The 27,436-nt window shown below is 54.4% G+C and overlaps 3 protein-coding genes across 6 annotated transcripts; 1 reads left to right on the plus strand and 2 right to left on the minus strand.

Moving 5' to 3' along the window:
- Positions 1-221: 221 nt before the first annotated feature.
- Map3k10 (mitogen-activated protein kinase kinase kinase 10) lies at positions 222-18,228 on the plus strand. The gene is made up of 10 exons (XM_063252748.1): positions 222-1,707; positions 6,795-6,975; positions 10,152-10,300; positions 10,725-10,900; positions 11,932-12,178; positions 13,503-13,619; positions 15,543-15,717; positions 15,822-15,934; positions 16,261-16,962; positions 17,634-18,228. Exons 1-10 carry the CDS (start codon positions 1,026-1,028, stop codon positions 17,954-17,956), a joined length of 2,865 nt encoding a protein of 954 aa, XP_063108818.1. The 5' UTR covers positions 222-1,025; the 3' UTR covers positions 17,957-18,228.
- Positions 18,229-18,393: 165 nt separating this feature from the next.
- Ttc9b (tetratricopeptide repeat domain 9B) lies at positions 18,394-20,746 on the minus strand. 2 transcript variants are annotated; one of them, XM_003461986.5, is made up of 3 exons: positions 20,259-20,741; positions 19,494-19,676; positions 18,394-18,598 (listed from the first exon to the last, which is right to left on the minus strand). In XM_003461986.5, exons 1-3 carry the CDS (start codon positions 20,671-20,673, stop codon positions 18,489-18,491), a joined length of 708 nt encoding a protein of 235 aa, XP_003462034.1. In that variant the 5' UTR covers positions 20,674-20,741; the 3' UTR covers positions 18,394-18,488. The 2 variants fall into 2 exon arrangements, with proteins under 2 accessions (XP_003462034.1, XP_063108819.1); XM_063252749.1 differs by lacking the exon at positions 18,394-18,598 and adding an exon at positions 18,623-18,983 and having other exon boundaries at positions 20,259-20,746.
- A 2,294-nt stretch (positions 20,747-23,040) lies between these two features.
- On the minus strand, positions 23,041-26,862 carry Ccnp (cyclin P). 3 transcript variants are annotated; one of them, XM_013159149.3, is made up of 7 exons: positions 26,736-26,862; positions 26,464-26,655; positions 25,179-25,268; positions 24,946-25,101; positions 24,082-24,240; positions 23,862-24,013; positions 23,041-23,282 (listed from the first exon to the last, which is right to left on the minus strand). In XM_013159149.3, the coding sequence occupies exons 1-7, from the start codon at positions 26,739-26,741 to the stop codon at positions 23,117-23,119; spliced, it is 921 nt and encodes a 306-aa protein (XP_013014603.1). In that variant the 5' UTR covers positions 26,742-26,862; the 3' UTR covers positions 23,041-23,116. The 3 variants fall into 3 exon arrangements, with proteins under 3 accessions (XP_013014603.1, XP_063108838.1, XP_063108839.1); XM_063252768.1 differs by lacking the exon at positions 25,179-25,268; XM_063252769.1 differs by lacking the exon at positions 24,082-24,240.
- Between the last annotated feature and the right edge of the window lie 574 nt (positions 26,863-27,436).

Raw genomic sequence — 27,436 nt, forward strand, 5'->3', positions numbered from 1 at the left:
TCATCCCCTAACCCCCAACCAGCGGTCAGGTTCACCTCCCGCAGCGCCTGGTCCTGAGGAAGGACTACATTTCCCGGCATGCATCTCGGCTGGGGGGGTCCCTGAGGGACTGTCCGGCGTGGGGACCTTGTCTGGCTTTATTCGAGGTTCCGGGAAGTAACCACCATTCACTCAACTCCCTTTTTCGCTTTGCTAAGTGCGTCAATTCCCATAACCCTACACTGGGTTGTGATCCCTGCGTCGCCAGAGGGAAGCGCTGGTCCCTTCCTCCAGACACTCAGTCCCGGCTCTAGGGAACGTTCGAGGCTAGGCTTCTCTCATCGGAGGCTTCCTTCGGCCCCAAAGGTCCCCCCTGAGGCAGAGGTGACAGCTGGGTTCCGGGGCCGGACCGCGCCGGAGGCCGCACGGCCGGGGACTACAACTCCCAGGCGGCACCGCGACGCCGGGCGGCGCGTCAGTCCAGCACCGCCGGCAGCCCCTGGAAGAGGCGCGGGCGGGGGCAGGGGCTGGGACCGAACAGGAGCCGGGTGCAAAGGATGGGGGCCGACCAGGAGCCGCGCGCGTGAGGAGGTTGAGGGGCGCGCCACCCCGGCCCGGGGCGGCCGCCCCGGGGCCTCGCCATCCCCGCCCAGCCTGGCGGTCGCGGCCCGGGAATGCGGAGCCGGGGGCCGCCGGTGGAGCTGCGCGGGGTGAGAGGCGCGAGGAGGGGCGGCTGCTTGCTGCCCTCGCCCTCGGACCCCGCCGGCGGACCCCGCGCGGCCAGACCCTCTTAGCGCCCTGACATTTGGGGTGGGGACAGGTGAGCCTGCCGCCCCATTCCCGAACCGCTCCGCCAGGACAGCCGACCCGGCCTTTTAAAGGTTTTTTTTTTCCTTGCTCCTGTGGAGTCCCCAGTAGCCATGGCCCCCAGAAGCTGCCGAAGGCCCGCAGGGACCGCCCCCCATCCTGGCCGCCCGGGCCCGCCCTCTGCATCCCGTGGGCATCCGGCGTGAAGCGGCCTCCCGCAGCCCCCCGGCCCCTCCCCCATGGAGGAGGAGGAGGGGGTGGTGGCCAAGGAATGGGGCACGACCCCCGCGGGGCCTGTCTGGACCGCAGTGTTCGACTATGAGGCGGTCGGCGACGAGGAGCTGACACTGCGGAGGGGCGACCGTGTCCAGGTGCTTTCCCAGGACTGCGCGGTGTCCGGCGATGAGGGCTGGTGGACCGGGCAGCTGCCCAGCGGCCGTGTGGGCGTCTTCCCGAGCAACTACGTGGCCCCCAGCACGCCCGCCGCACCCGCGGGCCTCAGGCTGCCCCAAGAGATCCCCTTCCATGAGCTGCAGCTAGAAGAGATCATCGGCGTCGGGGGCTTTGGCAAGGTCTACCGGGCCCTGTGGCGTGGTGAGGAGGTAGCTGTCAAGGCTGCCCGGCTGGACCCTGAAAAGGACCCGGCAGTGACAGCCGAGCAGGTGCGCCAGGAGGCCCGACTGTTTGGAGCCCTGCAGCACCCGAACATCATTGCTCTGCGGGGTGCCTGCCTCAGCCCCCCTCACCTCTGCCTGGTGATGGAGTATGCTCGGGGAGGTGCCTTGAGCAGGGTGCTGGCAGGTCGCCGGGTGCCCCCTCATGTGCTGGTCAACTGGGCTGTGCAGGTGGCCCGGGGCATGAACTACCTACACAATGATGCCCCAGTGCCCATCATCCACCGGGACCTCAAATCCATCAACAGTAAGTGCTGTCCTCTCCCCAAAACTTCCTTCCACAGAACCCTGTGAAGCCAAGCCCAGGTGGTGGGAACAGGATGAGGGGTACCAGATGGTGCTATGCCAGGAGCAAGAAAGGGAAGCTGTGTATGGTCAGGGCCATTAAGGATGGAAAAGGAGGCTTGGAAAAGTGGAAGGACTGAACTGCCCAGGCTACGAAGTAACAATAACTCCCTAAATACTAGCAGTAACACTAAGAATCCCTGCATTCCCTGCTGTGAACAAAACAGATACAGTGCCCACACTCATAGTGCTAACCCTCCCATCATGAAACCAGAGTCCATCTAGAAGAGACAAAAAGGACCTTATCTACCTGGAGTTAGAGTTCCTCAACCCTGGCCCTGTTGACATTTGTGGCTGGACATTGTTGGGGGCTGTTGTGTACCCTTTAGGTTGTGTAGCAGTATCCTTGTTCTATACCTACAAAGTGCCATTGGCATTCCTTGCTCTCTGTCCCCAGCTATGGCAACCAAAAAACATCTCCAGACATGTCCCTGTTCATCTGGGGGGCAAAATTGTCTCTAGTTGAGAACCACTTCCTGGTGTCCTGCTAGGCATCTGAGGCAAACTGGAAAGATGAAGGAGGAAGAAATCTCATGTGGTGACTATAAAAGCTTCCAGGCTGCCTGACCTGTCAGTGGTTCTCTAAAGTTGGTTGGTTGGTTGGCTGGACCAGTAATAGGGCTCGGTAGAAGGAAAGGCCCCCTAGAACTCATATCTAGACCCTAAAGAGTATCTTGGAGCATGAGCCGATAATTACTTGAGCACCTATTACGTTAGGAACCCAACAAGGACTAAGGGAACCATGCTTTCTACCCAAGGGTATTCAAAAATTAGACATTTCATACCCACATGTTCTAGAGTACTGTGTGCCAGACACTGTCCTAGGCACATAGCAGGGGAAAATCCTAACTTTCCTATCTGTCCCAATCTTGCTCTGTCCCATCTCACTTGTCATTTGGAATTTTGAGGTGTATGTGTGTGTGTGTGTGTGTGTGTGTGTGTGTGGAATCAAATTCAGGACCTTGTATTTGCTAGGCAAGGGCTATACCACTGAGCTATATCCCCAGCCTTCCTGGCATTTTTTCCCCTCTGTCTTCATTCTTTCACTTGCTATTTACAAGACTGGATGGCATGCTAAAAACGAAAGGGATCCATCCACAGTAAATGAGGCCAGCATGTTCCCTGCCCTCACGTGGTTCACACTCACACCCAGAATGATGAGGGTTCCCCCTTGCCCTCAATGCTCACTTCGCATCTGCTTTTGATTCCCGTCAGGCCCACAGCTTCACATTTGTTTGAACCCTTCCAACTGTTTTTGTTGCCATGTCTTTACCAGCTGCAACTGTAAACCCCTCCAGCAGAGAGGCTGAGTCATCCTCATCTCCTATGCCACGCAGTTGTACACTGAGCAGGTAGCTACCAAATGCCCATAATATGCCCAGGCCATGTCCAAGAAGGGGGACTAAGCAAGACAGATAGAGGAAAGTGACCCCCACCTTACTGATGCCCACATTCCAGCTCCTCTTAATGCTGGTGGTAGAGACAGGACTCTAGCATGCTCTTCCTGAAGGTAGGGCTCCTTCTTTTCTTTCTTTCTTTCTCTCTCTCTCTCTCTCTCTCTCTCTCTCTCTCTCTCTCTCTCTCTCTTTCTTTTTTCCTTTTCACTATGCGGTCCAAGCTAGCCTTGAGTTCACTTTGTAGCTCAGGCTGCTCTCAAAATTGCAACAGTCCTCCTCCCTCAGCCTCCGGAGTGCTGGGATTGCAGATGTGCACCAACACACCTGGCTTGGGGCTCCTTTTTCTTGCTTCCTCAATCTTGCTAATTCATAGCATGATCCATGCACCAAGTATTTCTGTCACCAGTACAACCTGGACAAAGGGCAAATGGTGTTGCTTGTTTTGTACCAGGAGTTGAACCCATAGCCTCAGCACTGAGCTACATCTCGCGCCCTTTTTATTTTTTGCACTGGGACCTCAGTTCACAAACTTAATTCTTTCTGTGATTCTGGTTGCAAACCAAATTGGATGAAAATGGAATCAAATTTCTCTATAGGATCAACCATTGAATTCGATTTGGTTCTTGTCCAAATCAGTTTGGGATCAGAATTGTGGAAAGAATTAAGTTTGTGAACTGAGGCACCTCTTTATCTTAAGACAAGGTCTCACTAAGTTGCCCAGGCTGGGCTCAAACTTTTGATCCTCCTTCCTTCCTCAGCATTTTAGAGTGCTGAGATTACAGGTGTGTGCCCAATTCTTTCTCTTTCTCTCTCTCTCTCTCTCTCTCTCTCTCTCTCTCTCTCTCTCTCTCTCTCTCTTTCTCTCTCTGTCTCTCTCTCTCTTTCTCTCTCTGTCTCTCTCTGTCTCTCTGTCTCTCTCTCTCTCTCTCTCTCTCTCTCTCTCTCTCTCTGTCTCTCTCTCTCTCTCTGTCTCTGTCTTTCTGTTTTTTTGAAACAGGATCTTATTATGGAGCCCAGGTTGGCCTCAAATTTGCCATCCTCCTGCATCAGCTTCTAGAGTGTTAGAATTTCAGGCTACCATACCTGGATTGGGTGGGATTCTTAAAGTCAGACCTTCCTCCCAGCACAGTTAGATTATTCCTGATCACAATTAGATTATGCCTGAGACATGAAAAGAAGCTTCATGACACTGCTTCCCCATTCACCCTTTGCCAGTGAGCTTCTCATCTAGTGCTTTGGTTCTTTGGGTGTTGGTTTGGTATGGTTGGTTTGCTTTGGTTTGGTTTTTTGAGACAGTCTTGCTACATAATGCAGGCTGGTCTTGAATGCACTACATAGCCCATGCTGGCCTCCTCACAGGATCTCCTGCCTCTGAAGTGCTGGAATTACAGGCGTGCACCACCACATCCAGCATGGTTCAATAATTCTTAAGCATCTGCTGTGTACCAAGCACTGTCCTCAGCTCTAGGATTACAGAAGTGAACAAATAAAAATCTATTCCCTTATTATTGAACTTATGTTCTAGGAAACAGGTGTAGATAACCTGTAGGTCAGTAGGTAGGTAGGTAGATACATACATAGACATCAGAATTTCAGAGAATACTAGGGGCTCACAAGGAAATAAAACAGATTAAAGGTATAGGAAAAGGAGCTCTTTGGATCAGGCAGTTAGGGAAAAAATCATTTGAGTAGAGACCCAAGTGTGAGGTCATGAGTTTGATCCCCAGTACCAAAAGAAAAAAATTCAACAGGGCAGATGCCCTGAGGTGGAAACTGGCACACCTCTCCAGAGAAACAGCAAGAACATGACAGGAGGAATTGGATAGGTGGAAGAAGATAAGATTGGAAAGGCAGGCAGGGGCCAGACCACAAAGGACCTTGAGACAGTGCCAAGGACTCTGGGTATATTATTGGATGTAGTGGGAACCATTAGAAAGTTGTTTAGGCAGTGGTGGTCATGCCACCATTTCTAGAGGAGGCTGTTGTGGGCCCAGCCAGGGAGACGTAGAAATAGAGTGTAGGACCAGTAGTGTTCTCTTCATGGCACAGTTTCTGCGTGAACAGGAGACATGGAGACCCAACAAGGGCGGGTATTTGGGGAGGTGGAGTCACAAGCTGGGAAGTCACAGGCTTTTAGGAGAAGGTGGCACTGAAGCCAGGCTCTCAAGAAGAGACAAGGGGCGGTGAATATGGCTTAGAGATACAGCACCTGCCTGGTATGCCTGAGGTCCTGAGTTCATTTCCTGATAGCACAAAAAAATAAACAAGATGACCAGTTGTGTGACCTTAGCAATTTGCTGATGTCTGATCCTATTATTATGGCTGAGGAAGTAAGAAGGGACAGTAAAATCACATTTTATTATAACTTTTACAGGACTTACTGCTTCAGGTGATAAATCTTTACTGTATAACCCTCAGAGGTAAATGTGTCATCATCCCTGTTTAACAGAGAGGAGATGGGACTGGGGATTTAGCTCAGCGGCATAAGTGCCTGCCTTGCAAGCATGCAGTCATGAATTTGATCCCCAATACCAAAAAAAAAAAAAAAAAAAAAAAAAAAAAAAAAAAAAAACAGGAGATGATGGAAGAAGCAAAATAATGTACCAGCTAAGCCACGAGGCTCTGATGACAGAAATAGTTCAGGTCTTTGTCCTGCCATTCCCTAGCCATGTGATCTCAGCCAAGTGACTTTTCTGAGCCTCAGTTTGTCAGTGAAAATAGGTTGCTTGTGAGTCCATTCGTATAAAGGACTTAGCTTTGCATGAATGCTAGCCATGACAATGATCCCTGTTAGTAATAACCCAAGGCAGCAGGGGAGGTGCAGCCATTCCATATGCTTGAAGAACGCATTAGTCAAACTTTTTCACAATGATGCTATATAACAAAACTCAGTGTCTTAACACAGTAGTCGTCTGTCGCCGCTGGCGCACTTAGAGGCCACTAGAAGTAAAGCAGTTTAGCTGGGCACCATTGGAGAAGCATTGCTCCAAGTGTGCCCATCTTCCTTGGCCCAGCTTACTGACTGAGGCACATTGTCACAGTGATGGCAGACGCTCCAGAGGCTCTTCCATGCTAGGCATGAAAGTGACACCCTGTCATGTCCACTTCATCCTCAGCCAAGGCAATCCCAGAGTCAACGGATGGGGAAACACATTCTGCCTTGGTGGTGGAAGAGGTGCAAAGTCACAGTGCAGAGTATGGGCACAGGAAAGGGTGGCATCAAGGCTCCAACTACACCAGGGTGATAAAGACAAAAGGAAAACCACATGCTCCTGCTTGGTTGGCAGTGCCCACTTTCAGGCTGGTTAAGAAGTCAAGGCCAGAACCAAGGAGAATCAAGCCCTTGGCCATGGGTTCTTGGCATTCATCAAATTCCCCAGAATTCAAGTTGGAGTTGGGAGAGCAGAGGACCTGGGGGAAGCGCCCTTCCCTCCCCACAATCCTGGGGCAGGTATTGGATGCATGGAGTTCTGGGCTGAAATCTGGCTACCTCAGAGAACCCCCTGGAGGGTAATGAGGGGACAGAGCAGAGGTCCGTGTTTGCAGCCCCACAGGTCTGGGTGACCCATCTTTCTCTCCCTCCCACTGCCAGTCCTTATCCTGGAGGCCATCGAGAACCACAACCTTGCAGACACGGTGCTCAAGATCACAGATTTCGGCCTGGCCCGCGAGTGGCACAAGACCACCAAAATGAGTGCCGCTGGGACCTACGCCTGGATGGCCCCGGAGGTTATCCGTCTCTCCCTGTTCTCCAAAAGCAGCGATGTTTGGAGGTGCTGAGAGGCCTGGGTGGCCTCAGGGAAGGGGAGGAAAGGAGGGATCGAGTGCCCCCCCCCCTCCAGGCTGTCAGGTCAGGACCTGGGAGAGGGGCCCCTGTAGGAGAACACTGCCCAAGCTGTGAAGAAATTACCTGCTCTGGCAGCAGAGATGACCCTGAAGAGGGACTTAAACTAGTGGGAAAAGTTCAAAAGAGGTAGAGATAGACTTGGGCTGGGGTGTGGCTCCGTGGTAGAGCACTTGCCTACTGTGTACAAAGCCCTGGGTTCCAGCCCAGGCAATGCAAAATAGATGAGGATTCAGATAGATAGGACAGGGATGTCAGCACTTAAAGGCCCTGTAGACCATACCAGCCAGTACATAGCTAGTGTCCCTTGGTCAGAAAGGAAATGAAAGCCTCTGGAGCCGCCCGTCCGTCCATCGACCAGTTCAGTCCCCTGCACTGTGTTCCAGGAAAAAAACAGTGAACAAAAACAGAGTTCCTGCCCTCAGAGAGAACCAATTTTTAAAATACACAAAAAACTAAAACTATTTTTGAATTCAATTTATTTATTTATTGCTTTTTGGGACAGGATCTCGCTAAGTAATTCAGGCTAACAGTGAACTCACTATGTAGCCCAAGCTGGCCTCAAACTCATGGCGCTCCTCCTGCCTTAGCCTCCCAAGTGCTGGGATTGCAGGCAGGTGCCACCATACCTGTCTCTTTAAAAAGCCATTTTTAAATTAAGAAAATTGTAAATAATTTAAGAGACAGGAGAAGCATTAGATGTTGCAAGAAATTTGGAGACAGAGCAAGCACTGTAAAGGCTGAGGACTACTGTGGGAATGGCTTTTCTGAGAAAGGATGCTTTAGCTGAGTTCTGAATAACAAGAAACCCGCCACCACATTTGGGACCCAGAGGAGGTGCAGGGCTGAGAACCAGTATGGTGTGTTCCAGAATCTGGCTGAAGTGCATGTGGCTGGGACAGAGCTGGCAGCAGCTGGGGCAGGACGTGCTGTATGGAGCTGCAGGGTTTTCAGGGCAGAGCGGCCTCAGGGGGGTTTACTGTGAGTGCAGCCAAAGCCAATAGGGTTAGGGTTATGAATGGTTTATGATCTGATTTAGCATGTGAATAGCTCCCTTGGCTGTGAAGTGGAGAATGAATTTTAAAGAACAGAAGCGATGGCAGGATGCCAGCTAGGAGGCTGTTTCCACAGGCAGAGAGAGCTGATGGACAACCCAGCACCTTTACTTGGTAGGAACCAAACCAGGTCTCCCCTTGGTAGGAACGAAGCTGAGGCTCCAGGTTGTGTAAGCCACAGATTTATGAGTTTGGGTCAGAGACCAATCAGATAGGCTGTCTCGGTCGCCCTTTTGGAGACGTTCCAGCTAGCTTTACATCAGGCATTCACTTACGGCACCAAATATCGATTTCTGCTGCAACGAAGAGAAACCCCAAAAGAAAAATGAGACTGCAGTTTTTGTTCTCCTGGGAAGCGTAGGATATAGTGTCCCCAGCAGCAAGAATTCAGGCTCTCCGTATCACCACCCCTACCTGGGAATTGAATCCAGGACCTTGACACGGAGCTATATCCTAAACCCTTTTTGTTATTTGAGACGGGTCTCACTAAGTCGGTAAGTTGCTCTGACTGGGCTTGAACTTGCGGTTCTCCTGCCGTGGCCTCCCAGAGGGCTTGGGTTATGGGCAGGTAGCACCATCCCCATCCTCAAAAGGATGTAGTTGGCATGGAGCTTCCTTGTGAGGCGCTATCCCCTGCTTCTCAGCCTAATAAATATCTATGGCTCCCAGGCACCTAATGTCAGTGACACTACTCAGCCCCTGCAATCAGAGCACGCCTGCAGGTGTCCAGAGACACGCAGGGATCATGTCTTCCAGTTGAAGACATGAAGACACCGTTAATTCTCGATTTTCCTTGATTCCCAAATTCACTTATGATCTAAAACAGCTGTTTGACCTCCAGGTCGTATGCCCTCATGCCAACCAGTAGGAAGGAAAAGAGGAAAAGGGCACCCCTTTCTCTTCAAGGACACCTTGTGGAGCTAGCTGCCCCACACACCCCCTCCAGCCCACTGGTCACAAGTGTAGTTATATGGAAATACTTAGCTGAAAGGATAATTCAGGCAACCTTCACCCTGCTCACATCACTGTGCTGTAGCTGGGGAGGAAGGAGAGGCTGTCAGCTGCACGAGGACAACAGCTGTGTCTTCCACTGCTGAGAACAGTACCTAGCACACTGTAGGTGCTTAAATAAATGACAGGAACACATGAGCAGGTTCTGGCAGAGAACAGAGATCCATTGCATGTTAGAAACTGCACAAAAAGCAGTCAAGGTCCAGAAGATGTCCTGGGGAGGATGCACATGCAGGTGGTTGTGGCACAGTGACACGTACCCCAGTATGTGCATCCCTTGAAGGGCAGCAAGTAGGCAGACTGAGATCAAGTGTGGCTCTGCCACTTACAGCTGTGTGGCCTCCCGCCTCTCTGAGCCTGCCCCTACCCCTTGGATAAAATGGGGGTCATACCAATGCCTTCTGCCTTACAGGGCTCTTGTGAGGATTATCAAGAGTGCCTAGAACAGTGCCTGGCCTGGAGTAAGTGCCTTTAAGTTCAAATAGTGTTAACTTGTTTTTAGAGGTAAGTGCTATGGGTTCTGCAGGAACATAGAGGAACGGCCTCTCACTGAGCTTTGGGGGCTGTGGAATCGAGGAAGGCTTCCTGGCAGAGGGGGCAGCCTGAGTTGAGACTGTAAAGATAGTATTGTTGATCCAGGAGACGGCATGTGCAAAGGCCGGAGGCAGGAAGAACAGGTCTTTCTGAACTATTCAGTGTGGCTGTAAGAGGAAGCTGGGGCTGGAAAAGGGGCTCAGAGTGTTTAGGGTTAGGCTGTAGGGGTCATCCAAGGTCAGGCCTGAGAAGGGTGGAATTGCCCAGCAGACCTGGGGGACCCATTGGAGGTCTTTAGGTGGGGGCTAAAGAAGAGGGGCAGAGCAAAGGGGAGGCAGAGGGCCCACCTCACCCCTCTGTCTGAGGACCAGGCCAAGGAGGTCAGCCAGTTGCTTGGGCCCTAATAGCTGGCTGGGTGAGGAGGCCCCGTGGGACTGTGGTGGGACTTAGGTGAGGATGGGTGGAGGGGGCTGCAGCATCACCCCTGTCTCTCCCTGACCTGCAGCTTTGGGGTGCTGCTCTGGGAGCTGCTGACGGGTGAGGTCCCCTACCGTGAAATCGATGCCTTGGCTGTGGCATATGGCGTGGCCATGAACAAGCTGACGCTGCCCATCCCCTCCACGTGCCCTGAGCCCTTTGCCCGCCTCCTGGAGGGTAAGCCAGGGGTTCCTGTGGAAAGGGTGGGCTCAGCTTTGAGTGGCAGGCGCCCTTGGACCCAGCCCTCCCCCTTCACACCCACCCATGCTAGTGAGGGAGAAGGCACTAGAACCCCAGTGACTGTGTCTGGACTCCCTCACAGAGGGCCCCACAGTTCTGCAGCCCCTAAGCTCTTGAGGACTTTCCATTAGGATTCATTGGCCTTGAGATGCCACCACCAGCCCTGCCCTGGGGAGCAGGTGCCTGGGTCTCAGCATTTCACTAAGTGAAATGTTGACTTGACTTTGAATTCTTTTCCTTCGGCTTCCTAGATGTTTGTCCATAGTCCCCAGAATCCCTACCTTCCTCCGAGCATGCTGACTTCTTCAGACCCAGCTCCTACACCCCCACCCCACCATTATCTGCTCCCCTCCTACCCCAGAATGCTGGGACCCCGACCCGCACGGGCGGCCAGATTTCAGCAGCATCTTGAAGCGACTTGAAGTCATCGAACAGTCAGCCCTGTTCCAGATGCCGCTGGAGTCCTTCCATTCACTGCAGGAAGACTGGAAGCTGGAGATTCAGCACATGTTCGATGACCTTCGCACCAAGGAGAAGGTGAAGGAGGGGACAGGTGGGAGGGTGCAGCAGGACCCCTGAGTTCTGATGCCTTGGGCAGTGCACTGCCCCTGCTCCAGAGCTACAGCCTTTGAGTCCATACCAGGTCCTCTTGGTATTAAGGAAAGCCAGCCAGGCTGGGCGTGGTAGCGCATGCCTGTAATCGCAGCACTTGGACACTGAGGCAGAAGGATCTCTGTGAGTTCAAGACTAGCTTGGAAAAAAAAAAAAAAGAGACCAGCTTAGGCCACAAAGTTGAGTTCAAGGCCAGTCTAAACTGCATAGCAAGACAAAAGACAAAAAAAAAAAAAAAGACAGCTTCCTATTGGCAGATTAATAAGAAAAAAGCCCCAGGTATTGAGGTACCTATAGAGGATGCTGCATAATACCTGGGATTGGCTTTAAATACTACAATGAATGAAAAATGAAAAGTGAGGTGCCATGCATGCCTGTAACCTCAGCACTGGGGAAGCTGAGGCAGGAGGATCTGTGGGTTTGAGGCCAGCCTGGCCTATGTAGTGAGTTCGAGGCCAGCCTGAACTGCATAGCAAGACTCCATCTTTAAAAAAAAAAAAATGTGAGGGTGAGAGGAGGGAAAAGGAAGGGAAGAGATTTACAAAATACAGGTCACTGTTAATGCTGGCGATGGCCATATAGGCTTGCATTGTTCTCTGCTTTTCTGTATGCATGAAGTTTTCCAAATTGAATTTTTTTTAAAAGAGGAAGGAAAGAGGGTAGCTTAGTGGTAGAGCACTTGCGTAGCATGTGGGAGACCTGGGTTGGATCCCTAGTATGCAATCAGTCAATCAATTAATAAAAGGGAAGGGTAAAGGACCCCATTTTTAGCCTACTGCAGGCCTTCCTTGGCACCCACCTTGGCTAGTAAAGTGTAAGCTGGAGCGTGAATTCACTGTGTCCCACAGCAAGGTGTCCTTGTGCATGCACCAAGGAGACCCGCAGCCCCAGGGGCATGGTGGGGCCAGAGGCTAAGGCCCCACCTCCACCCCCACCACCCCACACCAATCCTGCAGGAGCTGCGCAGCCGGGAGGAGGAGCTGCTGCGGGCAGCACAGGAACAGCGCTTCCAGGAGGAACAGCTGCGGCGGCGGGAGCAGGAGCTAGCGGAGCGTGAGATGGACATCGTGGAACGTGAGCTGCACCTGCTCATGTGCCAGCTGAGCCAGGAGAAGCCCCGGGTCCGCAAACGCAAGGGCAACTTCAAGCGCAGCCGCCTGCTCAAACTGCGGGAAGGCAGCAGCCACATCAGCCTGCCCTCGGGTACCACCTCTGTCCCCTGAGCAGCCCCCAAAAAGTTGACACGAGCGCCCCTGACCCCGGCAATTCTTTTCTTGCTATTTGTTTTTTTTTTTAACGTCTGGGTGTGTGCGCGCATGTTGGGGGGGGGGTATGTGTGGGTGTGTCCATGCTGTTGGGGATGGAACCTCACTGACCATGCTGGGCAGGCTCAGTACCACTGAGCCACATCTGCAGCCCCTCTTTAAACTATTTTACTACTACATATACAGCAAACTACCAAAAAAAAAAAAAAAAAAAAAAAAAAAAAAATCACAGCCATACGGCTGAAGGAGTTACTCTGATCACCTCCCCTGAGAGCAGAGACTCAAAGCCAGTCGAGGTGCTTTCCATATGCTGGTCCCAACACAGCCTCCTGCCACTTCTCCCCCAGAGTGACTCCTGTCTTCACCTTTTAGGCAGTCACTTTTACTTTTATTTATAGCTTTATCTCCCAGCTTTTTTGTTTGTTTACTTTGTTTCAGACAAGGTCTTGCTATGTAGTACAGGCTAGCCTTGAATTCACAGCGATCCTCCTGCCTCAGCCTCCTGAGTGTAGGGATTACAGGCATGCTGAGCCTAAGGGTATAGCCCAGCATTCCCTGGACCTAATCCATAGTACCAGAAAAGTAAAGTGGGCACTGTGGGTGTAGCTCAGTGGTAGAGCACACAAGAGAGCCTGGGGTTACAGCACTGGGAACAAAAACCTTTTTATCTGTACTTCAGCATTCACAAAATTGAGAGTGGGAAACGTATACTTGCATAACCAGGTTTTAAGTCTCTAATAACCAAATGAATTACCTCATTTTTTAAGCTCAAATTAAGTAAAAATTAAACTCCAGTTCCTCAGTTGTACTAGCCACATCTCATTGTCCCATTGCCATTTGTAGCTAACAGCTACCACACTGGCCTCTCATGTGGGCCTTACGCCAAGGGAGGAGCCAGGAATTTAGTTTTTGGTTTTCCTTTTTTGTTTTATTTGTTTTGTTTTTTGGTACTGGGGAAACCCAGACCTTTGCACCAAGCTACATACATAGACCCTTTTTTCCATTTTTTACTTTGAGATAGTTTTTTGCTAAGTTGCTATTGCCCAGGCTGGCTTGAAATTGTAATCCTCCTGCCTCAGCCTCCCAGAGTGCCTGGATTACAGGCATGCAGACATTGCTGCTGATTCACATTGATGCTGCTGGTCTAAAGACCACACTTTGAGAACCACAGTGTTGAGAAATGACACATGCCACTCCAGTGCTATATCTGTCACCATGGACCACGAGCCATTTGCTCAGGGAAGTCTCTTTCTTTTTTGCAGGCTTTGAGCATAAGATCACAGTCCAGGCCTCTCCAACCCTGGACAAGCGGAAAGGATCCGATGGGGCCAGCCCCCCTGCCAGCCCCAGTATCATCCCAAGGCTGAGGGCCATCCGCCGTAAGTATCTCCAAAGCCTCTGTGAGTCAGCCAGTCAGGCAGCAAGCATCTCTGAGAACATACTGGCCGAGGAACAACAGGGAACAAGACAGGCAAGGCCACACACGGAGACATATTGCAAAAAAGTTAGTAGGCAGGCTTGTTTCCAGTAGGGAAAAAATAAAAGGCTGGAGTGGTGAAGTGCATATCTAGCATGCATGGGCCCTGGGTTCAGTCCCTGCAGTGGAAAATAAAAATTAACGAGAGAAAAAGGGAGATGTCGGGGTGGGTAGCTCAGTGATAGAACTCACACTTAGTATGCAGGAGGCCCTAGGTTCAATCCTCACCATAGAAAAAGAGAGATTGAGGATGGAATCAATGCAATACACATAGATACAGGGAAAGAGAATTACTGTGAGGGCTTGGCTCACACCATTACAGAGGCTAGGAAGTCCCACAATCTGCTGTCTTCAAGCTAGAGGCCTGGGAGAGCTGCTGTACTTTAATCCAGGTCCCAAGGCTGGCACCCAGCTGCACTGATGTCCAAGGGCAGATGGCCCACTCAAGCAGAGAGCAAGATGCCATCCTCCACCTTCTTGTTCTGCCCAGGCCCTCAAGGGATTGGGTGGTGCCCACCTTAGTGGTGAGGGTGGTCATCACCATCCCATCTCTTCCTCCTCCTGATTCTGAGGATTGAACCTAATGCCCTTGCATTGACCTGTATCCCAGCCCTTTTTTATTTTCTAAGCTGAGCCTGGATTTGCTATCCTTTGGCCTCACCATGTCCAGTGGGGGTGATCTTTCTTTACTGTCTGCCCACTCGGGCTGAGCTTGTCCAGAAATCTCTCTCTCTCTCAGACACACCCAGAAGCGGTGCTCTCATAGCTCCCCTGGGCACCCCTTAGTCCAACCAGGTTGGCACATAAAGCCAGCCACCCAAGAAAGATCGCTGTTTGCACAGGGATGGCCTGAGTGAAAAGCTGAGGTTGAACTGTCCCCGCTGTGGTAAGGAGAAGGCACCCAGATCACACACTGGCTGGGCACAAGGCCAGGAACAAAGACAAAATGCTGGAACATTGTGGCACAGGACAGACCAGGGGCCCAGTCATCTGGAGTAGAGCAAGTACAGGGTTAATGGCAAAGGCCCAGGGGCCCAAAGAGCCAGCATAAGGGATCCAGTTTGGGGGTGTGGTCCCCAGTGCTGGGGATGACCCCAGGGTCACACGCACTAAGCACACACTCTGCCACTAAGCTGTATCCAGCCCCGGGGTTTCATTTGAAACACTATCAGGAAGACCTTGTAGGGCTATGAGCTGAGCAGTGCTGCCATGAGATGAACCTCTTCCTTCTGGCTGCTGCGCAGGGAAAAAGGCAGGGAAGGCCAGTGCAAAGGGGGTGGGGGGCAGGGCTCGGAAGGCTGAGATGGTCACAGTGGGGGCCACATGGTAAAGATATGAAGATATGGCTGCTGGTGTGTGCTTATGAGTTTAAGGGCACAAGGCTGACTCCCAAGTCTGTTCCTCTACCATGTACCCCAGGGTTACCACCAGCCCCGGACACCTCAGCTGTCACACTAGCAGGGGATACCGACAAATAACCACACAGTGGTAGCAAACACCAGTACAGAGCCAGAGTACATTCAGAGTGTGGTGGGAACGTCCTCAGGGAACTGATCGCCCAGGGCTGGGAATCAAGAGGAAGGCTGGGAGGGGCCCAGGGAGCCAGCCAGGAAGGCCTTACAGAGGGCCACCAGTGCCAAGCCAAGGAGTGAAAACTGCGTCTTGATAGCCATGGGGGCTACAGAAGGATTTGCAGCAGGGACAGGTCTCGACTGGAGCTGGAAGGACCCCTTCAACTCAAGGGAGAGGGTGTCAGAATGGAGCTTTGGAGGCTGGGAGCCACTCCGACCACTACCCAGTAACCAAGTGGCTTCTCTCCACCCAGTGACTCCTGTGGACTGTGGTGGTGGCAGTAGCAGTGGCAGCAGCAGTGGTGGCAGTGGGACATGGGGCCGCACTGGGCCCCCAAAGAAGGAAGAACTGGTTGGGGGCAAGAAGAAGGGCCGGACTTGGGGGCCCAGCTCCACACTGCAGAAGGAGCGGGCTGGAGGAGAAGAGAGGTACTGGGGTGGTACCCCCCTACGTCCCCCTACACCCCCCCACCCTGTGCCCGCCCACCCCCAGGGCAGCCACAGGGCTGACCATCTCCCTGCGTTCCCTGCAGGCTCAAGGCCCTGGGGGAAGGAAGCAAACAGTGGTCATCAAGTGCCCCCAACCTAGGCAAATCCCCCAAACACACCCCCATCGCCCCCGGCTTTGCCAGCCTCAATGAGATGGGTAAGAAGTGCGTGCTTGTTGCCAAGAGGAGGGAGGAGGAGCTGTGGCCAAAGGGGAACATAACCCAGGGCAAAGGAGTGAGCCAGTCCCAGGGCTGGGTAGGGGTAGGATTTCACCTGGGCAGTGAGCAGGAGCCATTTCTAGAAAGGTGGATGGCTTGTGCCTGGGTGGTGTGGAGGTCATTTCCAGAGCAAGGAGAAGAAAGATTCAACAAAGATGCTTAATGGGATTTTGGGATCTTGCTGTTGGAGTCAATGGCTTGCCACCGAGTTCACATGGGACCAAGGGCCAGACCTGCAGCCAGTGACGCCCCTCTCCGGTTACAGAGGAGTTCGCGGAGGCTGACGGAGGCAGCAGCGTGCCCCCTTCCCCCTACAGCACCGCCTCCTACCTCGCGGTGCCGCTGCCCAACGAGCCCTCCCCAGGGGCGCGGGCGCTTTGGGACCCGGCACCGGCCACGCCCTCGGCCCGGCCAGGCCACGGGCGGCGGCGCTGCGACCTGGCGCTGCTGGGCTGCGCCACGCTGCTGGGCGCCGTGGGTCTCGGCGCCGACGTGGCCGAGGCGCGCGCGGCCGACGGCGAGGAGCAGAGGCGCTGGCTGGACGGCTTCTTCCCCCGCGCCGGCCGCTTCCCGCGGGGCCTCAGCCCACCCGGGCGCCTTCAGGGCCGCCGCGACGACGCGGCCCACGGCCCAGGCCTGGCGCCCTCGACCACCCTCGTGTCGCTCTCGTCCGTCTCCGACTGCAACTCCACGCGTTCACTGCTGCGCTCCGACAGCGACGAGGCCGCTCCGGCTGCGCCCTCCCCGCCCTCGCCCTCGCCTTCGCCTCTGCCCTCGCCCTCGGCCTCGCCCGGCACCAACCCCCTAGTGGACCTGGAGCTGGAGAGTTTCAAGAAGGACCCCCGCCAGTCACTCACGCCCACCCACGTCACAGCCGCGCGCCCTGTGAGCCGAGGACACCGGCGGACGCCGTCGGATGGGGCGCTGGGGCAGCGGGGGCCACCGGAGCCCGCAGGCCACGGCCCTGGTGAGTGGGGGAGAGAGGGAACGCACACACCCAGGGCCCCTCAGGACTGGCGTGGGAGGGACGGCAGCGATGTCGGTCGGAGGCCTTCACAGACAGGAGGGGGGACCCCGGTGACAGGCGCAGGGTGAATTAGGGGTGGCAAACTAATGCCTGCCGGTGCCTGGCAGATAACTGCAACTATAGCACTAGGACTGCCACCGACTGGAGCCAGCCCTGTGCTCTGAACCCTTCCAGCCGTTACAGCTGAGGGGTGGGATCTGCGAAGCCCCAGCCAGCAGTGCCTGCCTGTTTTAGTTACTCTTGTTGCAGCTTGTGCTATGCAGGGAGGTGCTGTTAGATCCCTACTCAGAGACAATGTCATGCCTAAAATCTGTCTGCTGGAACCAGCCCACTGTAGGAGGGGCAGGTTTGTCACTCAGGGCCACTAAAAGCCAACTCCAATAGCTAAGGGACAGCCCAGAGTCACCCCTAGCTGAAGGAGCCACCAGGACTGAGGAGCCACCAGGTCCAGCAGCGGTGGAGCCCTGCTGGAAAGTGGGCCAGCGGGGTCTGCAGAACTTGTGATAGGATTCTGCAGGAGACTCCAGGAACTACTTTTCATGCAGTGTTCCTGGCTTTGAAATACCACCTTTGTCCTACCCTGTTCACCTTCTCTGGTCCTCTCTCCCCAGGCCCTCGAGACCCCCTGGACATCCCCCGCCTGCCCGACCCCCAGGCCCTGTTCCCTACCCGCCGCAGGCCCCCTGAGTTCCCTGGCCGCCCCACAACCCTGACCTTCGCCCCAAGACCCCGGCCGGCTGCCAGCCGTCCCCGCCTGGACCCCTGGAAACTGGTCTCCTTTGGCCGGACGTTCAGCATATCGCCTCCTAGCAGGCCAGAAACTCCGGAGAGCCCAGGGCCCCCCAGCGTGCAACCCACACTGCTGGACATGGACATGGAGGGACAGAGCCAGGACAATACAGTGCCCTTGTGTGGGGTCCACGGCTCCCACTGAGGCCTGCCGCCCGCCTGGGCAGCCATGAATGTAGTGCCCCAGGCCCCGCCCCAGCCTGCCATGCCCCAAGGCGCAGAGGCCCTGAGCAGGGTGCTCACTCTATTTATTGGGGAAGGAGGGAGGGAGGGGATCTTAAGTTATTCCTTTGTACCCTAGGGGTGGAGCCCTGTGCCCACCCTGCTGTGGAGGGGAGGGTGGGCAGGGATACTCAGGGACAGGGCATCATGGGGGATTTGGCACAAAACAGCATTAAAGGTAACCCCTGCCCCCTACCTCACTTGGCTGTGTGTCTTTCCCCAGTCTAGGCCCTGATGCTGGCTTGTCCCCCAGGGGGATACTTCTGTACCCCACATGCCTCCCTGGGTCTCTAAGGACCAAGGAATGAGAACCCATCCCATGTCCCCTTTCTGGTCCCAAGAGCAACACACACAAAGAGGTTATGGTGACCAGAGACGAGTGCTTTACCAGTAAACACATGAGTGGGGGAAGTTCCACGGGAAGGTGGGGGGATGGGAACAAATGGCCCCTTGCCTCAGCCCACCACATCCCGGGCCTGGGCCCCGGCCCCGCTGTCTTCCCGCTGGAGGCTGCAGCGGCTCATCTTCAGCTGGGTGAGCTGGATGTAGCGGAGGACATTGGTATCTGTGGGGAAGGTGAGTAGGGCATCATCTCGGGCCACCAGTGACATCTGCAGCTCCCCTCCCCATAGAGGGAATCACCACTCCTTCCCCCAAGCTCAGAGGCAGCCGGCAGCCACAGATGTTTCACACCTTAGCCTTGGCACATGCTGCGCCCTCTGCCAGGAGCACCTCTGCACACTCCCGACACACTTCCACCCAGCCCCCAGTGACATCTGCGAGGAGTCTGTTCTCAGCAGCCCTCTTAGCAGAAGAGCTAATCTCGCCTCGCTCCCCCAGCCCGGCCCCACGCACCTGCTCTGATCCTTTTTCCCTCCTCTTCAGGGCTGGATACCAAACCGAGTGCTAGGTCGGGCTGCACACCTCAACACAGGAGCACGCCTCATCGTCTCCAAAGAGCAAGGAACAACCTCCAGCTCTGCCACCCCAGTCTCAGCCCTCCCACACACACGCAGACACGGCTTCCTTGTGTCCCCTGTGCTGCCCTGGCTGGATGAGGGGGTGACTGAGAGGTGAACGAGTCGGGGAGCATGTGGAAGGCTTAGGGAATGAGTGGGGAATGAGGGTAGGGATGGGGGTAAGACAGGTGAGGAAGGGAAGGTGGTCCCGGAAGGGGCTGGCCAGGGAGGTATCAGGACTGGTCAGTGACTGGATGACAAGTGTTTGGATAGATGTCAGGAATGGTGAGTGGCAGGTGAGTGGACATGCGGAGGGTGACAGAAGGGGTGATGAATGGTGGGGGGTGATGTGTAAGGACCCGAGGGGTGGTGTGAGATATCCAGTAGGTGGCACAGCACTCCCTTAGGGCAGCCCTTGGGAGATGCCTGTTTCGCTGCCTGTTTCTCCTACCGTTGTTCCCTCAGCGCTAGCCCCTTGCTCTGTGCGGCCTCGCCCCTTACCTGTGGGCTCTCGGCTGCGAGCCTCCTGCAGGTAGCGCAGCGCACGTGCGTAGTCGCCCAGGTGGTAGAAGGCAATGCCGGCGCGGTAAGTGGCCTTGAAGTTGCCCTGCTGCTTCTCCAGCACCTTGAGACAGTACTCGCGCACACGTTCGTAGTTCACCAGCTCCGACTGCAGCAGGCAAGCTACAGGGGCACCAGTACTCACAGGAGCCTGCCGGCACCCCTAGGACTCACGTGACCCTCTTGGAGCCTGGCCTCCTGACTGCAGGGAACCCTACCTCTTCCCCAAGGCCAAAGCGGTTACTCGGGCCACTAGGGGGCGCCAATCTGCTGGCCCATCAGAACAGGCTCAATCTGCGCCGCCGCTAGAGGGCGCGAAAGACACAGAGGCGTTGTTTTGGCAAATAGCTGGGAGGGTTTGGCAAGTAAGAGTATTAACAGCAATCACAGAGGTGCATCCAGGGTAAGCCTTTTTCACCTTAGGTTTGGTTGTGGCATGGGGAGGAAAAACTGACTAGAGGGAAGTGAGGCTCTGAAGACCCAGCCCAAAGTCCATTCCCTGCATCCCAGCACCCTCCTTCCTGAGACTCCTGTGACCGCCTGACTCAGTCCTCTCCTTGATCAAGTTCTAAAGTCTCCCTAGCCGACCACAGCCCTGGCGCTTATCCCCCTCACGCCCCAGTCCCCAAGGCCTGCTGACTGCCCCTCACTTTTTACCCATCTCACCCGCGTGCCCTTCTGCACCCCCCCCACGACGGCCCGTACCTGTGAGAGAGTCGTAACATTCCACCTCCGTGCTCTCCACCAGGCGCCGCTGCTCCTCGCTGAGGCGGGCGGGCCCCGGGCTGGTGGCGGGCCCGGGGGCGGGGGCAGGCAGGCCGCCAGGGCGGGCCCCCTGCGCCGCCTTCAGCTGCAACAGTGCCCGGTGATACTTGCCGATGGCTTCCCGGAACTTCTTCTCTCGATAGCAGCGCTGGCCCTCCGCCTTAAACGCCACGGCGGCTCGCAGGCTGCTGTCAAGCGCCGCAGCCAGGCCCCCCGACGGCTCTGGGGCAGGACCCGACCGAGCCGAGCCATGGCGGGGGCCCGGGCCGGGAGGGGAGAGGGCGGGAGGCGGGCGCGGTGGAGGCTCCGGGGCAGCGCTGAGCATCAGCACCGGGGACAGCGCGCCGCGCTGCATTGTGGGAAACTCCTGCGGCCGCTGCAGCAGCTACTGCATCGCCCCCCGCGGGGCTGGTCCCCACCCTTTCTCCGCCCCCGCACCTCCGGCTGCCGACTCTGGCTGCCCCCTATGGGCCTAGAGAATCCCCTCAAGACTTTTCCAGTTCCCCTTCCAATCAGCCCCAGCCAGAATTCTCCAACCGCCTCTCCCTTGTTCCCACTCCTCTTTCCCTCCCCATTCTCCTGCCTGCTTTCCCCCTCCAATATCCAAAGCTCCTGAAGATTTCTAGAAGAAAAGGATAAGCTTGAAGGAAAGAGCAGTAAGGTATCAACTTTGTAGAAAGCTAGTTTCCATTCTGACATGTTGGATAAGAATACAAAATATGGACTCAAGCTGCCCAAATTCAAATCCCCTTTTTATATTTTTACTAGTCACTTGGACAGTTCACTTACATGACCTAGAACTCCACATCCAGTAACATGCCTGAAGTAATATCAATTTTGGAATTCACTCGTGTATGCCACAAACAACTGTGGACCGATACTTCCTTTGTGCCCTGCTCTCTTCTGGATGAGTCTGGGGCACAATAAAGCCCAAGAGAGGCTTTCGGACACTACCATCACTGAGCCCTCCATTCTAATGGGAAGACAGGCCAGTGACCAGTGACAGCCCAAAGTGGGCTAACAGGGGAAGCACAAGCACAGGGTTCCTGGTTAGGATGGGGGAGACATGACAGGCTATGAGGGTTCTATGAAGTCTTGGCGCTAGGCCAAGGTGGTGACTGACAGGTTCCAAGAAGAAGGAATAACTCTACCTCCAAGAGAAAGTAGTTTCTTGACCTCCCTGAGCTCACATCTGCAAGGGTAGCCAACGAGGAAGCACGCAAGTCCCTGGGGAGAGAGAGCGTGCAGAGAAAGCAGCATGATACTGAATGAAACTCAAGGCAGGAAACGTGGGAGGCTTTCCAGAGGAAGATGGAGGGCAAATGAGGTGATTGCCCTTTAGGCTTCCTCAGCCGCCTCCTTAGCTGTGGGATCTTGGCCAAATGCCTCGCTCCTCCTGCACTTTTGCTTCCTTCTTGTGTATGTCCCTCTGAGGGGTGGTCAGAACTGAATTTTTCTGTGCAAATTGAGCACTTAGCACAGGACCTGGTGCTTAATGGGTGATTTCATACCATCCATTACACTCAGTTATTTGATCACAAATCCCTGGCTCTGAGTCAGGATCCATAAATCATTGTTGACTAAGAAGATAGTCAATAGTTTTATGTATCCCTGTTCCTTTCCCTACCCCAAGACCCTAACTTGGGTTTCAGCCACAAACACCGAGCCTGGGTCTCCACTGTCCATCACGGAAAGTGTTCTTGGAGGTCTCATGACAGGTCCTGTCCCACAGGCCAAAACTGAACTTGGCACCTTCCATCCCAGCAGCATCTTTGACTATTCCTTGTGACTTTGCTGAACGGGTCTCACCTCCTTCCTGGGGTCTGACCTTGAAAAATCCATAGGTGGACACAGATTCCTCTGTGCACCTCCAATCCCTGGCTGTTAAGAGGCCAAAATTCCTGAGTTTGTATTTCCTAGCAGTGAACTCACCTTTCTGTGCCTCAGGTGTGTTCAAATTATTTTTAATGAAAAATACAGCTATCCATTGACTCATAATGAATATTTGACCTACTAAATGGCAGTGGCAAACTAGACAAATGACAGCTGCACCTCACTGCTAACCTGTACCTGGTCCTGCCAGAGTGCCTTGCTCACACTTAACAGCTGGTAAATGTCAGCACTGTCTTAAATTCTTCCCCATCTATTAAGTAACATCCTTCCCACACCCCTCTGTGAGATCGATGCTATACTTCTTGACACAGTGGTACCCGGGAGACTAAGTAAATCAAGCACCAGTTATTAGGCTCTTACTAGCAGGGATCTGACCAGGCCATGACCTTCACAAGTCAACACAAGTGATGTGCTTAATTTGTATGTACAACCATAAATTTGTTGACAACATATAAACACTGAGCTGTTCCTGGAGTTGCAGATTTCTAGATTTACTTGAATAAAGGGTGAAAAGTTCTTATATAAATATTAAAGGGTGAAACACTGCAGTAGCATTTCTCATGCCTGCGGCGTGCTCTCTTTAGTTCCCCCTTAGTTTCCACCCCTTGCAATTTCTTCCCAGAGCTGAAGGAATCCCATTGCTGGTTTGAGCAGAGCTGAGGAAGTCCGGCAGTGCCCCCTCCCGGAAGAGTTTAGAATTTGCATCTTAAACTCCAGAAATTATTGAGGGACTTGGTAAGAACATCCAATCCGAGCGATGAGAGGCCTAAGAAGTTACCAATCAAAAGCGAGAGGCGAACGGCATTCAACCAATCAGGACAGAGAGCGCTCAGAATAAAAGTTTATTTTATTGGAGTAGGAGACAACATACAGTGAAAGCTTGTTTACAGAACGGCCCTCGGTGCTCAAGGAGGCCCAGGATGGGGGCGGCTGAGCAAGTGGGCGGCAACGAGGCTCGTGCCCTGGTGTTGGGGCCGAGAGTACTTGAGGAAGACCGCGGCACAGCCTGGCTCGGGGCCTCGGAGCGCAGCGCGGACCATGCATGGCTCCAGGGGGTCCAGCTCTGCGGGGCTGCAACAGGGAGGTGGAAAAATAGAGGCAGGGAAGAGGCTGGAGGCTCAAGGTTGAGAAGACACCTGAGTCCTGGGGCTTCTCAAGGACCCTCTCGAGGTCTTGCCTGGGGAGCACTGAGGAGGTCAGATACCTGATTCTCCCTGGGGGAATCCTGGACCCTCAGAAAGGGAAGGAGTGGGACCGAGGATAGCAGACATCCACCCTACCCTGGGCTCCCAAACTGAGAGAAAAGCTATCCAGTGGCCTGACTAAAAGGGTTACTGGCTCTAGCAGCTAAAGAGAAACCCCATTCGAAAACAGGCGACAGGGGGGAGGTCTCACTCTCAAATCTGCAACACATCATCCTTCAGAGCCTGGGAAGATCTCAACTTCCTTGAGTCCCTGAGTCAGCACAAACACCTCCATCCTCTTCCCCACCCCGTAAAGGCAAGTGGGATCCGCTAAGCTAGGCAGACACCCCTTTCTCTTTCTCTCCCACTCCCAGGAAATCAAGTCTAAGTGCCTCTCATTCTCCGACATGGTGAAGTTAGAGACCAGGAAGGGAGATTCCATAAAGCAGCAGACACCAGGGTCTACCTGTAAAGCACCAGCTCTGGCCGGGAGCCCTCCCCATCGAGCACACGGTGTGCCAGGTTCAGAGCCGCAGCTGCTCGAAGACTAGGAGCCCAACCCGAGGCCTCTGCCTCCAGCAAGGAGAGCTCCAAGAAGTAGGTGGCCAGTAGCATCACCTGCGGGGGAGACAGGGTGAACCTCGGGCTACAGCCCCATTCGCAGGCCACAGCCCCACCGCGTGCACCTGGGGGCGGCTCCCGGTCAGCGCAGTCAGCAGTCCCAGGCAGAGCAGCGGGCCCGGGTGGTGCAGTCGGAAATCCAGGCGGCTCAGGATGCGGCGCTCCGCACGGAGCAACTCGGCCCTCGAGAAGGAGCCTGCGCTCAGGAGGCAGAGTGAGGCAGGCTGCGGATGGGGGTGGGGGTACCCTTAGACTCCCCTCCTCTAGGGAGCCTGGAGTGTGTTCAGTCCAAATGTCTCCCTCCATTAACTAGTCTGTAAGAGAGCCATTGACTTTTGTCGGGAAATCGTGAATAGCGAAGGCTCCAAAGAGGGAATGCCTGGTATGACCCAGCATTTATTCACTGCATGACATAGGACATGCATTTAAACTCTCTGTCTCCATTTCATTTTCAATCCGTACAACCGAAAAACTGCCCACTTCCCAGGCAGCTCCAACAAGGCACCGAGTTTATGCACATTCTTACTGCAACTATTCAGGATGGAGTTTGAGCCCCAACTGGGCAAATCTCATGCCTTCTCTGGGCCTCAATCTCCCCTTCTGTTCCTCTCCACCCTGCCCCTGACTCATACTGAGAATTTAACCTAGGCCTTCGAACTGTGCTACATTCCTGGCCTTCTTTTATTTTTAATTTTGAAACAAGGTCTCTCTGAGTCTCACTGGGCCCGAACTTGAGATTCTCCTGCTTCAGTCACCTAAAAAGCTGAGATTACAGGTATGGGCCACCTACTCTGCTAAGAAGGCACATTAGCAGCCCCTACCTCAGATTTGCTAGGCTGCCAAGTATACCATAAAGTGCTTGGCACATGGTAGGAGTTTAGTCAGAAATGAGCAAGGGCCCCTCCCCTCCACGCCCGCCCCATAAGTACCTCGGGAAGCACGCACTCTTCCATTTTGCATGCCAGGAACAGACAGGCCACGCCCAGCAGCTGCAGGCGTTGAAGGCGCACTCGGCCTGTGCACAGGTAGGAATCGAGCAGGTGCACAGCCAGGTAAAGCGTGTCCCCTGCCAGGCCCAGGTACTCCTGGGGAGAGGGACCGATGACCACTGTGGCCCCAGGTGAGTGAGACACAGGTGCTCCTCACTCTCCCTGTCACTTACGTGCACCTGGACCAGCCAGTCCACCACTAGGGCGCGCATCTCCGGAGTCACGGCTCGAGGCAGAACCCTCTGGGGCAATGCGTGGCACACCTGGGGTTGGGTGAAGCCCTCACTCTCCACACTTGTGCCTCAGTTGCTCTCTTGAGCTCCAGCCCAGGGTGCAACAGCCTTCCCCCAATCATTGGATGTCACAGCAGCGCCACAGTCCAACACATCCAGCTATGCTCCTCTTCACTGTTGCCCTCTAGAACCTTGGACTTTGTTCTGGATGCCTCCCTACCCACCTCTCCATTGTGTGTCCCCCAACCCGGGCATCCCTAGTCCTTGGATTTGCCAATTCTGCTCTTGTCACCAATCCTCCCTCAGCCCTTTTCTCTAGGAGTACCCAGAATGGTCAATGCAAAGAAGGGTGTAACCAAGGAACCCTCTAGTTCAAAACTCTTCCATGGCTCCCAGTACCCTTAGGAAGAAATCCTAATTCCTCTCAGATGTTCTCAGGCTCTTCCCCTTATCCAGTGCTGCTTCTTCCCTCTCTATCCCCCCATTTTATCTTCACTCAGGAGTCACTCAGTGTCTCCCTTTATGTTTGGTCTGTTGGCCCTGTTAGGCTGCCCCTACGGTGACCTTGGAGACTTCTGTGAGCACAACTGGTCTCCGTTCTTCACAGAGACCTCAGCCCAGGACAGGCTGGCTGGATGTGGGTTAAACTTATCCCTCCAATGTCTCTTCAAGCACACGTCTGAAGACTACCATGGCCTGTTTTTTGGTCTTTGTGACTTTCTGTAATTAAAGAATATATTTGCTTGTCTGTCTCCCTACAATGGAGAACAGATATTCGTTGTAGCAACCCTATGATACGCTCAAAACATGTTAAATCACTGTTTCTTAAAGGAATAAATACGAGGTGCCAAGTGCAAGGGACAATGAAATACCAAAGGAAGGGCTACAGGCAGCCTGGGGGCCATGGGAAATGGAATTGTGCCCAACCTAGAAAGTTTGGCGGTGGTACACACCTGTAATCCCAGCACTCTGGATGGCTGAGCACCGTGAGTTCGAGCTCAAGCAGGGCAACTCAGCGCCTTTGCGACAGCTGGGGATGTGGTTCAGTGAAGGACTTGGTTTCCCTCGCCAGCATGCGAGTGGGAGGGAGGAAAGTCTGTAAATTATGGGCTGGGAAGGGAGTTTGCTGGGCCGCGGGAGAGATGGGATTCAGGGCTTCTCGCTGACAGTGTGTTGGGCCGGCTGCTACCCAGGGCAGGGATAGCGCCACACTTGCCCCACTCACCATGACCTCAGCAAAGATGTCCCCAGCGTACTCGCGTTCTCTTTCCAGCCCCAGCGCGCTCAGCGCCTCCTCCAGCCCTGGCGGCGCGCGCGGCCCCGGGGGCCTCTCCTGGAGCCCAGGGGAGACGCCCGCCGCGACGCCATCGGGAACAGGGACACGCGGAGAGTCTGGGTTGAAAGAGACAGCGGGAACCTGAAAGGGAGACAGGCTGGGGGCTCAGTGCCTGAAGAGAGACCCGTGCAGGGCCGGGAGCGCTGGCCCCCCTCACTCACCAGCATTGTCAGCCTGGCGTCGAACTAAGCCGGGAGCTGACGCTTGCAGCAGGAGGGAGGGGCGCGCGCCAAGCGCTTTCAACAAGCCTGAGCGCATGCGCACTGAGCTCGCGCGCGCAGGACTCGCTTGGCCTGGGGCAGGCGCGAATGCAAAAGTGAATAGTGAGTGAGAGGTAGGCAGGTAGATAGGTCGGCAGGTCGGCCTCCTCGCCTGCCCTCGGCCTCCTAAGTCAACCAAATCTTCATTCTGGCGCCTAGAAGCAGCACTGCTTCACTTTTCTCAATCCCAACCTAGGGGTTGTTTCTTTCTTTTTATTTTTTTATTTTTGTTGGTACCGGGGATCGAACCTTGCAAGGCAGGCGCTTATGCCACTGAGCTAAATCCCCAGCCCCTGGGGGCTGCTTCAAAACTCAGTCAAGAGGGTTGTCCTGAGGGTTTTAGAAGAGGGTCGTAAAGAGGTCAGTACACAGGCTGATACAAACAAACAGAAACAAAAAGGCGTCGGAGCTATAAATCATTTTGACGAGTATTTAAGGAAGGCCTCTGCACTGGGGACAAGTCACCAAAATCAGTCTAGGACAGTGCAGCGGCCTCAGAGCTACTGTCCCTGCCCTCAGCTCCAAGCCTGCTCCCAACGTGCGGCCAGAGAGTCTGGTGCGTGTCTGAGCCAGGTTGCATCTTCCTCCGATCACAACGCCAT

This window comes from Cavia porcellus, unplaced genomic scaffold (genome assembly GCF_034190915.1).
Source record: "Cavia porcellus strain 051 isolate PalLab524CR breed Dunkin Hartley unplaced genomic scaffold, mCavPor4.1 scaffold_7, whole genome shotgun sequence".
In the NCBI taxonomy this organism is placed as follows: Eukaryota; Metazoa; Chordata; class Mammalia; order Rodentia; family Caviidae; genus Cavia; species Cavia porcellus.